At 46.0% G+C, this 12,069-nt stretch overlaps 1 protein-coding gene across 17 annotated transcripts in view; it reads right to left on the reverse strand.

Moving 5' to 3' along the window:
- Positions 1–596: 596 nt before the first annotated feature.
- Positions 597–12,069, reverse strand: part of MBNL1 (muscleblind like splicing regulator 1) — a gene marked incomplete at both ends in the record, with an annotated part of 74,675 nt that continues 63,202 nt past the window's right edge. For 2 of the 17 annotated variants that reach the window (XM_082003943.1, XM_082003927.1), the window contains 5 exons: positions 597–653; positions 3,987–4,081; positions 4,781–4,816; positions 10,554–10,707; positions 11,620–11,673. In XM_082003943.1, the coding sequence (XP_081860069.1) occupies positions 597–653; positions 3,987–4,081; positions 4,781–4,816; positions 10,554–10,707; positions 11,620–11,673 (396 nt within the window). Of the gene's footprint in view, positions 654–1,834; positions 1,901–3,986; positions 4,082–4,780; positions 4,817–10,553; positions 10,708–11,619; positions 11,674–12,069 lie in introns of all 17 variants that reach the window. The other 15 variants (XM_082003931.1, XM_082003937.1, XM_082003930.1 and 12 more) reach the window with 10 other exon arrangements.

Raw genomic sequence — 12,069 nt, forward strand, 5'->3', positions numbered from 1 at the left:
GCAATCGCCGTTCACACCAACACACAGGTGTTGGTACAACCTGTGCCTGCGCTGTGGGACCTCTCCTTCACATACCACCCATGCCAGGAAAATACGTAACACACCGTAGTCTGACAACCCGTGTTCCAGAGGTATAGGGCGTCAGCTAGGCAGACAACCAAACCTGTATTTTTGGAGATGCTGGCTTTCCAAATTTGTCGATTTAAAATTCATTCTTTCCAAAGACAGCTTAACATAACCACCTCCCCTCTAGACCTGGCCCTCGGCTCACATCAGTGCTGGAGCCATCATCCTTTATAACCAAAATGTAAAACTCTAACTTCACACTCTGATTTTGCCGTATGGCTATGTACAAATTAATACCGACATCTGGTCCGACACGCTAGCTAACGTGGTCACTGCTAACTACGGGATCTCCACTCAGAGAAGAACGGCATGTCAGTGGAGTTCAGAGCCTCTTCCCCCGTATCTTATTAGTTTTTTTAGAAAGAAAATAAAAACATTCTGTCCCTGAAAAAGACAAATTATGCACACACAGAGGTAAGAAAAATGCAAGCAACACCACACTGGGAACTTACTGTTTGATGACAAAATGTCTACATCTGTGTAACATACTTGTGGCTAGTCAGATGTTCGGCAGATATTATGGGTATCTATAGGTAAAAAATTTAAATAATGAACAACATGTGCAATGAGCCAACCCACAGACACAGCATTTTGCTATAGAACATAAGTTTGGAAAAGTGAGGATCAGCTGTGAGTTGGTGGATTTTATATTGTAACCATAAGTTAAAGTCAACTGAAGTGTTACAATAGCAACTTAAAACTGGAAAACATTGTGTTAAGTACTACTTGACAAATATAAATAAGCATTTTTGGTTGATTAGGAAATAAGAGAAGTTAAAATCTACAAAAGTCATGCAGTGCAGTAATTGAAAATAGCCCTTTTTGTTGGCCTACACAAAATTCTGTGCTTTCAGTGTATCATTTAAATTCCACAGTGGCCTTGTTTCAGTCTTGATTTTGTGAAGTGTTCACTGCTTTCACTGTCTTGGTTTTTGAATGCCAAACGTAAGATGCCCCGAGTTTGATTTTCACAGCTGGTGAAAATTCACTGTCGAGAAGAGCTACCTGCTCTTCCCACAGCCGCTGCGGGCATCACGGTGGATCAGCGGAAAAGCGAAGACTCCCCAAAGCAGTGAAACAATTCTCAAAATGCTCGTCTGCAGAAACAGAATTCAGTACGTGGCTCTCTTGAAGTGCCTCATCAACTCAGTTTCCCGTTTAAAAAAATACAGCATTACAATGAGAGGTGATTACCAGCAGTACAAACAACACACTTGTACCCTACACCCCGTGCTTGGGGCCCAGCCGCGCAGCCCTCTGCGTGGGGTGCGCCGGCTGAAGTCCATGGGCGCGAGCCCGAACGGACCCCGCAGGTCAGGCCCTCGAGAAGGCACAGCACGAGGCACGCAGGCGTCGGAGGAGCCGCGAGTAGCCCTGCCTCACAAACAGAAGTCCGGCTGGAGGGAGCAAATGGATGCACCCAGGAACGGGGAAACACGCTGGGGCATACGACACAAAATGGATTTGTACGATCACAAATGGCTGTTGCACCTGAAAAGCCTCTTCTTCCTGCTGGACACTAAGGCTGGCCTGCTAATCCGCACAAGAAAGGGAATGGGGAGGTTTCTTCTTAACTAAATCGTTGACAGGTCTTGGTGTCGGTTTTTCCACCCCTTGTGCCCTCTCTTCCCCTAGCAACTCCACACAACTCCACAACATTGCCAACTTGTACAGAAACGTGCTTCAAGCATAACGAAGCTTCTCATACCATTTTTTTTCTACTGCTGCAGGACAGGCTGTTGCACCCAACTGTGTAGAAGCATCAGGGACAGTGCTGTCGGAACATACCAAGGACCTTCAACACCAGTCAATGAAGATGAAGGGCCAGATCTTAAGACTTTTGGCATGCATGCACATTGCATCGTGTGGCATTAAATAATTTCAGCATTGCTCACATACTATATACATATATTGCTTATATATGTATATATTGGGGTTTGGCTGCAGTACTGTACTAAGTGTGTTATGAGGCTCCAGGGAAGATACGCATGAAATGATCAGATTCTGCAACGGAAAGTTTCCCTGTAATCTATTTGGGAAAGTGCATGGTTATTTAGACAGAGATGATTTTAAAAAATAATGATGTTTTTCCGTGGCTTGGCTTGTTCTCACAACTCTCTGGATTTACAGAGGATATAGAGACACATTTAAATTAACTCCATGGTGCAATAAATTACAATATTAAGATACCCTGGGCATACAGGTGGTCGCTTGCTTAGGTGACACATATGCAGAGGTAGTCCTATCTATAAACTAGCTTTTCAAAATACAAAGTAATTCTTATGCTAGTTTAAATCCGTGAGTGACACGGTCATTCAGCAAACATTTCTCAAGAGCAGAAAGTGCTACCTGCTAAGCAGACTAACCTGTGTATTTTTTGGAATTGTAACATATCCAGGTCCCTTTTGAGACTCGGGATGTGCGCGCCTATGTATCACTGCAATAGTACAATTTTTGGAATAATATTTTTGAGAGACCAGTAAGCAGACAGGTTAACAAAGAACGTACAGCTGGGCATAGTACAAAATGGTAGTGCTCAGCAGCCGAAGGTGGAAAGGCTCGAAGCCGAAGACTCTGGACTTTGGTAATCCTGCCAGAGCCTGTGGCACCTGGTAGCCTCAGCGGCAGCACGGCGCCCGCCCTGCAGTGAGGCCGGGGGCTCCTGGCTCCGCAGAGCCGGCGCCGTCCACCCCGCGCACAGAGGGGCACGTGCAGCAGGTCACGGGCAGCTGCAAACCTGACAACTTTACGATGGGATTTTGAAATTGTTTAAGGAGTTAGCTCTAGTGACTTCGGGAGCTGAGTATGTCAGGTGAGCCTGCCTTAAAAACTGACAATTCTCTCCAGAACCACATCTGCAAAATGCTGAAGAAAATGTTTAGTTCCCTTTTCTAAAAGGCACATGTGTGATTCCCACTGAGCTGAGAGTAATACTTGCATATTAGACCAGAACTGATGGTTTCATGACATAGGCAATTCTAACTTCCTAGCAAATCTCAAAAAACAATTTGTTTTTATAAGAGGAACAATAGGGTCTTAAAATATTGTTGCACTTTCAGCCAGATGTAGTACAGAAATCTGCGTTTTTGACAAGCCAGCTAGGTAAGAACGACAGGCCGTGTTCTGTTCCCAGGTGCAGCTCCCGCTGGTACGTGTGGGACTGCAGCTCTTCTGCCCCTGGTACTCGCCTTTAGAGCATCGTTTCTGGCTTTTCTGGGAGGACTTTTAATCACTTTAGTAAAGCCCCAACAAACCCCCCCCAACAAGTGGGGTAGCTATTTAGAAATAAAAACAGTCTCTAATGGACATTTTCTTAACTGAAATCTGCCTCCTGCAACAAGTAATTGGCCATTTCCAAGCAGAATCATAAGCTGAAACAAAGGTTTAAAAGAATTTTCTGTGTGGCCCATGCTCAAATGTTTTTGTTTTGCTCTTGGAAGAGGAGAGTCAGAACATGTTCAGACTGCTAAATTCAAAAATGTGATCCTGCAAGGCCTCTGCACAAAGGTTTTACTGGCTTTCACTGGAGTTCTGCACTAAAAGGAACTGCCGGCTTCACAGAAATAGAAATGAATAATGGGTTCCGTGTATTAGCCCTTCCTCTTTACATCTCTCAGAGCAGAAATAAGCAGCATGGCCCATAAATACTAAGACTGAGTCAGAAACCCTATTATCCATTATTTTTAGCATCAGAAATGGAACTGCAGCACCTTCTGAGCACGGATAAAGGCTTATTAAGCTGTGCTGCAGATCTTAGAGAGAATGTGTAGGCCAACAAGAGGTAAAATCAAAACCCCCATGCTCATTAAAAGCACCGATTTCAAGTTGTCTGTAAGGAACAAAGCTGTAAATTAGCAAACCTGGTTGGCTGTGGCTGTTGCAGCGAAGGGAACACTTGTGGCAGATGTTGTTGCTGCAGACACAGTGGCTGGCGTAGCACCGTGCACCATGGGAACTTTCGGAAGGAAAATCATATAAGCAAACATACAGAAGAGTGTAGCAGTATGGGAACCAGAGCGACATGTGGTAGGATAATTGAGCATGGTATTTATCACAGCAAAAAGCCCGAGACGTCATTGCCAGCGCGTGACATGCAATCACAGTGCAAAGCAGGACAACATTCCAGGGAGAAAGAGGGAAGGGAAATGAAAGAGAAAAAAAGGGGAAAATGCTTGTTACCATCAAATCAAGAAAATTGACACAAACAAGCTTAAACATTTCAATACAAAACTCAACAGAAGAATTTTTAAATGCCCTTATATTTACGAATTTTTGTCTTTTAAAAATGCAACCCAAATATTTACTGCAAACAAAAATCAATCTTGTTGAAGGACAGTATACGTCTATGTGGCTATAGTAAGATACAGTCTTTATTTAACACAAGATAAGTTTCTAAACACTGGAACTCATAGTCCAATCAAAATCCACCAAGGAACAATGTGCAATTCAAAAAACCGCTATACAAAATTAACGACGTCTATGTGTCCGTGTCAATTAAATAAAACAATTGCATTTAATTGACAGGTGTTAGTGCAGGAGGCTAAGGGAGATGGATTGGCACGAGAGCTATCAGTTAAAATCTAGCAGTGGATTTTGAGGGTCCGTGAGCTGCACCACAGGTTTAAGATAATCAAGAAACAAAGCTGGCACCTACCAACACTTGTAGCGGGTGTCATGCACAATATTGAGCCTGCCCATCATGCATTGCAACAGGAAGGTGGATTTGGAAAGGGAAAAGAATTAAAACAACCCATCACACGTGTAATTAGAAATTTCATTTGAACAAGAAGAAAAATTGTTATTATGGGAACAGTGGCATGTAACTGTCAGCACAATCAAACCATACAATAGCACAGTGATCCATTAGAACTAGTCCTCAGTGAAGGGGAAAGAGCTGACCGAACTGTGTGCTGGTATATCACGTTTGCCTTTGTAGCACCGTAGAATATTAGCACGGCTAGGAAAAGTTTCCTTAGCTTTATTTTAAAACTCTTTTACATCTTTTTGCCTGTTGACACAAGCTTTGTAACGGTCTTTACCCTGGTTTCCTCAGGTTAAAAGAAATACTTCAAACTCGCACCTGCCTACAGGTGCCTGAGGTCCGCCCCGCCAGGACACCGGGAGGCACGGGCTGGCCGGCGCGGGGGACGAGCACCGCCGAGCCCTCTCCCCGCGGCGGCACGCAGCATGCGGCCCGCTCTGCGCGGGGCAGGCAGATGGCGAGAGGCGGCTCACGGGGCGCTGCCCTGCTAGAGCCGCCTTCTCAGCGGCCGCCCTTCCCGGGTGGGCTGGAGCGACCATTCCTCGCAGAGCGGTGACTCCATCTATACTGTTTCGCTAGCCGCAATCCAACTGCTCCAATATTTAGGCAAACCCCAGGTGAATTTGGCACGCGGTACTTCTGTCATATCTGTAGGATCCCTGTGAGCTGCCGGTGAAGCGGAAGCGATCCTGACTGTCCTCTGGTCTGTTTGCTTAACACGCAGGTCAGAGGAGTGACTGAATAGCTGAGGTCTCCTACGCAGCTTACGGCAGCACCTAAGAACACTTCTTCAGCATTTTTTTCTACACTGTGGGACATATTTTATGGGACATAAGCTGCTGGTGTCTGGGCTCACAACCTGCAACTCTCTTTAGGCCACACAAAAATAATTGAAGTGACAGCACCTGGTGAATTCTGCCCTGCAACTAGAGAGCCAACAGCGGTACGGTGTTTTCAGGAAGATTATGGCATCATTTTAAAAATATCACTAAGTTGGCAATTCTTTTTACATCGCAAAATGCCTTCCATGAGACTGAACTCAGGATTTTCTATTTTTGCTTCCAAGATGATAGATAAATATATACTGGTATTTCAGAAAATCCATTTTTAATACACTATTTACTTTTGTATTTAACAAACAACATTTATTAACGCCGCTAATTATGCTTGACACAGCGGAAACTGAAATAAACTCTGAAATCTGGGAACAGAGATTGCAGTGGAAATGGAAACATATTCTAGAGGACTGCCAGCGGGAGCCACGGCAGTGCTGCTTCCTTGACATTACGTGACCGTAACGGGGGGACAGGAAATTGTTTTAGCTGGTGCCAAGCATTGTAGTGGCTTGCACAGTCTCAAGAGCATTTAACTAAGCGGGGAAAAAGTCAGTCAGTGTAATTACTGCCGAGGACAAGGTTATCCTCTGTCATCACTGTATCTATAAGGCTATAAAGAAAAGGGCATAATCATGTTTCCTAATTACTCTTCTATTTCTGTGTCATGGAAGAGACTGTAAATATTCACAAAGAAAGGTTAAACGAAGGGTAGTCCTTCTGACTTCCCCATGCACAAATCATGGCTGAAGTCAAAGGGACCGCTTGAAAGATTAAAAAATGGAGCAAAATTTGGCTATAAAGCGCATACAGTAAGTAAAACTGCTTTCTCGGTCCCTCTTATGACTTCTCCATGGTGTTAATGTGGTTACAGAGAAGAACCTTTGAGTTCTGCCTCTGTGCAGAAGTGCCCTATTTATAAGGTTGCAGATACTTTATCAGATTTGAAATGCTGTGTCATTCCATGCATAATTACATCTACATGCTAAAGATGAGTTAGATATTCATAATGACTGAAATATCACTGTAAAGCTTTTCAGCTCAAAATTTTAGTCTGAGTTATCATCATTAACATTATAACCAGTGCACACAGTTTTGAAAGGGAATTGAAGCAAATGAACATAAGGCAGAAATGAAAATACTAGCTAGGGTGCAATAACTTGCAAATATGAAGACATAATGCTGTATGACCCTCTTACCAGCAGTAAAAATAATTTTTGCTATGACCTTAATATTCATCTTGACTTCAGAAACTTTGATTGACTAATGAGAATGCATGAATAATAAATGTGCAGTTTGAAATGTTCCCTAGCTTTTCAGCACAAGGCAGAATTTTAATTCAAGGATGTGCTCAGTAACTGATCGTAACTTCACAAACAGATTATTTCTGCAGTGCAATAAAGCTATTTTTATAAATACACTTAGGTTTACTGGTGTTTTAAGCTTTTTTTTCTCTTCTCTCCCTCGTATTATTCCCCTCAGTCTATTTTTTCTGTACAGTATACTAAATCCTAATTAAAAATATCACCATAGACAGCATAAGCACTCCTGCTGAGTTGAACAGTTGTGCCTCATCTTTCCCACCCTAACATTTTGGAGGAGAGCGGTGTTTTTACACAGACCCAGAAGCCTCACGGAGGAAGGTGCTTACACAGACACTGCTTTAGGAAAGCCTCTGTGCACTGGCTGAGTCCCAGCGATGAGCAAGTAAGTTCTCTGGTGTTGAAGCTGCAGCAACTAAGTAAACATGCAATGCGTTAACTTAACGGCAGAGGTGGCTGAAGCCTTTCCGTGGCTGGCTACGTGGTTCAGCTGCCCTGCTGCAATTCCGCCCCTTGCAGGTGCATCAGGCTAACAGCTCCTGAGAGTATCCTGTAAACCTGACCCCCTTCTTCGGGAGGATTACGCTTCTCAAAGACAGTCTGGTCACCCAGCTGACACGCACAGGCCAGGAACAGCTGTACACGCGCAACTGAGGGGACAGTGAGCTGCGGCACAGGATGGTAACAAGCACCAGGGCAGGAATTTCATCTAGTTGCACATAGGAGCTCTCTATCTGCACGTACAAACATACCCCCAGCCAGCTCACGGTTATTGCAGGACAAAGAGCACGTGCAGAGGTAGTGAACACCAAGTAACCGGTGCTCTGCAAGTTCACAGCCCCACAGCGAAATGTTTGCCCGCATGTCTGCCAAGGCGTCAAGAGTCGGCAGCCAGGTCCAAAGTACTAAAACAAGCTGTGAACATCTATTAAGTTGTGCAGAGCCTCCTCATTTGGCAGACTAAGTCCACTTATTTCAACTAGCCAATACCGCAAGTGTTCCCAGTTCTTTCCTGCAACACATTTTAGACTCCCCTCTCAGTCTGGGGACAGCTTCCAGCAGCCCAGGTTTCTGGGAGACCTCAAGAGGGGAGCTGTGCAAAGAGGGAGCTTTATTTGAGAGCAGTGACATGAGTAGCTAAAAGCATTTAATCACTTAAAGTGTGCTGGAGTGCCAGTGTCCATCCCCTGGCATGGGCGACCCCTTTATTTGCTGTCACATTCCCTTGCATACAGGCTGCCAGGATTATGCTTTAAAATTTAGAAGAGGTATCTGGCTTTGTCTGGAACACGAGTGGAAAACTCTCAAGGGTGAAACACCAGGAGTGAAGTGCCCTGCAGAGAGGAGGGTCCTGCCAACATCCTCCATCGGGGTACACACCATCACCGTGTAGGTTCTGGGAGTGTCCTGCCCTTCAGACCTACTGCATTTTCATACATTGCAACTGAGGCAACTAAGAACACATATGAGTAACTACACTTCGGGTGTCTGAACCTGAAAAACGTCACTTTAATTCAGACCCCACTGAATTAACCTGCCTCTGCTCCATGGCAGCGGAGCTGAGGGCACCCACGCTCTGTGCTCTCCCGTCGGTTCTTAGGGACTGACGGAGAAACTCTATTTCCAGACAACTATGCACAAACAGAACTGAAGCTAGTTAATTTTAAGTGGGGAAAAGTAAAAAGGGCAAGGTGGCAGATAAAATTTTCAAACTTTTGGAAAAGAACTGGATTACTGGAAAGCTCAAACTGCTGCTATCTGAAAAATATAAAAAGAAAATTTATAGTAGCTCATGCTAAAAAATCCTTTCCTTTCCTTGTTTAACATGTACTAAACTTCAGTGGTCAAGAAAGGTCAAATGAAGCCTCAAGAACCACTGCGCAAACTCCTGTAGGTTTCAGTATAGATTTGCTAGAGGAAGAGCTGAGATAGGTTGTGTAAGTGCCGACGTGAAAGATCCCGGTCAATGATGTAGTGCAAATGAGGTCTGACGCACATGAACCGTAACTCCAGCTTCTAAGTTCAAAGGGCGTGATTCAAAGCAGCTCGAGTACTTCCAGAAATCATCCAGCCCCTTGCTGATTTAATGGAAGCTGGAAAATTGCATGGTTTACTAAGTACATCAGTTATGCTTTGACAAAACAAATATGTGAAATTGTTTAATATCCACAGGAAGGTCTGTGATTGCATAAGCATTTTTATATGAATTTTAGCACGAGGGCTAGAGATCAGATCTAAAGCTTACTCAGTCAGTCCTATTGACTCCAACAAGCTTTGCAACAAGCTTTTACTAATACATTTCAGTGGTTGCAATGCATTTTTAATAACTTGTTTAGGTTATGAAATGTACTACATCAAGCAACTGAGTTTTGTGCCATTTAATTTATACATGTTGTTTGTACGCCAGATCAAAGAAAATACCTTCGGTAAAAGGCATTATACTGAATTCCTGGGAACATACTTGCCAAAAATGTTTAGGATAAAATCCTTACTTTTTCTTTTGGTAAAGATTGAATAGCTCTATTTTCTTTTCTCCCCTCCCCTCAACGCATCTGCATTACAAAGGGCTGTCGTCACACTCCTTCCAATTTTTTGAGTATAGGTCTATCAGACGTCCTCTGCATACATCCTAGAATGATAGTGCTGTTTTAATGTGGGTTTATATGTAAGAAAACTAACTCAGCTGTGTTAATACGGGTATAAATTCACATGACGTACTAGATATATAACTTTTCATGAAGTGCTGTCTGCAGAACCAAAACATATATTCTAACTTTAAGTGCCATCACTTGTCCTCTGAAGGGATTTCTGCTTATGTAAATAGCACAGGCATCAATTCTTCAGCAATTACACTAGGACAAGTGTAGATTTGATCACTCTTGAATAAGACGAAGTGCACCTTGGTTCTGCTTAGTCCAAAATCAGCCTTAAGGCTTTAGGGGTAGGGGCCTGCACCTTGATTTCTTGTGTAGGTTCATAATTAGTCTATCTGTGAGACTGTCTGCCTGTGCCTTTTTTGATCACTGCACCATAATTAAAATAAAAACCTTCAAGTGTATGACTTGGAACAACTGTTGCTAAGCACGTGAAGGCAAAGGGGTCTTACAGCAAAAAGAAACAAATACAACAGCTTAAGAGGTGTGTAACAAAGAGAAGTTAATCAAGGGAAAGAGGAACAGCAGAGAAGATTTCAATTCTGATTTGGGATGAGAGAGCATGATGCTGATTTTTATATTAGACTGGAAAACACGCACCCAGCTTCCGAGAGCAGCAGAGAGAAGCCAGCCTTCCTGCAGTCAGCACCTCCTCTGCCTGCGGCTCACCAGGCCCCGCCGCGCCCGAGGCTGGAGAGAGGCTGCCTGCGCCTGGCAGTGGCCGCCCGCACCAGCGGCCGCCGCGCAAATACCTCTATACGTGTTTGCCGCCAGGAACAAACGGTTATCTCCTAGTGTCTTTTTTCCAGAATTCCCCTTTCTGCCCCCCCCAAAATAGCAAATGAGAAGCACTTACCTGGTGGGAGAAAGGCCGTATGCTGCTGTAACTGCATGTTGGCAAGAGCTTGCTGGTATTGGAAAATACCAGTGTTAAAGACTGCGGTGGCACCATTGGTTTTTTCAAGCGCAGGCCTCTTTGGTAATGGGGGAAGTACAGCTTGAGGAATTCCCTGAATGGTGGATGGGTATAAAAATAAAGTCCAGTAAAAAAAAGAAAAAAAAAAAGGGGGTGGGGTGGGGTGGGGTGTGGAGGAGGTCGGGAGGGAGGGAGAAGAAAAGGAAAGAGAGAAAGGAAAAAAGAAAAATCAGTAGAAGGCAAAAAAACCAGGCAGCACCATGTTTATCCATGAGCAAGCAAGCAGCATAGCAGACTTAACTACCAAATAAAAGGCAAGGTAAAAGCTTTACAAGGGAGCACTACTTTAGCCTACCATTACAGCGGCACAGGTAACGTGTCGGAGCCATACGTTATGGGAACTGGCGTAAATATCACGCCACTGTAAAGCTTCAGGGTTTCGATCGGGAGCGAGGCTATTGGGGTAGGGGAAGCAGCACTGCTAGCTCCATGAGGATCAACACGTAGAAGCAATGTTAATAGTCACCGTCCGGAGCGGATGGCAGGGCCGCTGGCGCCAACCCACTCCCCGGGCCCCAGCGCCTGCCCGGGCATGCAGAGCGCGCGCCGCATGCCGGCACCCCCGGGCCGCCTCCGCGCCACAGCGCCGCGAAGCCATGCCAACGCACCCTGTGCCCGCGGCCGGTCCTGCGCCGCGGCCGCCCGCGCGGGACCCTCAGGGAGGGGACGGGATGGGACAGGGGGATCGGGAGGGGAGGGGAGGGGGGGGGAGGGGAGGAAAGGGGAGGGGAGGGGAGGGGAAGGGAAGGGAGAGGAGGGGGCCGGCGGGGCACAGGGGCGGCGGGATCCTGCTCGGGAGCCCTGCTCTGGGGCCTGGCCCGGCCGCCCCCGCGCCCCTGTCCGGGGATGGGGGCGGGAAACCGGGATATTCCATTTCTACACATTAACCCCAAACTCGACTACGATACAGCTACATGCCAAGCTAAAAGGTGAAAGGTCATAGTACCAGGTCAAAGGTTGCCTCGAGGGGTCGCTTCAGTGATTTGACAGCCGACTGAGTCTTAATTAGCAGGCAGCGAGCACATGATGGCAATGGCCAGTGGGGTCAAGCGCATTAACATAAACAGCAAGCAGAGGTGCATCATGGGGGCAGCAGTGCATTTGGGTAGGTGAGAAAAAACAAATAAAAACAAATCACCGGATGCCGTGTACAACGGTAACAAGACTAGGCATGCACGGGGGGCCGGCGGGTGGCCCCCGCACGGGCAGGGCGGGCAGGGCAGGCAGGGCGGCACCTGCGGCCGCCTCCCGCCCCGGCCCCCCTCCCGCAGGCAGGCCGGGTGAGGCGCGGGGCGCTCACGCTCCGCAGGAGCGGAACTGGGGCTCCCCGCAACCGGTCACTGGCTCCCCGCCCACGTGGGTGGCGGCGGAACGCCTCTGGGAGCCCGCAGCTTCC

The sequence above is a fragment of the Phaethon aethereus genome (assembly GCF_964289735.1).
Source record: "Phaethon aethereus genome assembly, chromosome: 9".
Taxonomy (NCBI): domain Eukaryota; kingdom Metazoa; phylum Chordata; class Aves; order Phaethontiformes; family Phaethontidae; genus Phaethon; species Phaethon aethereus.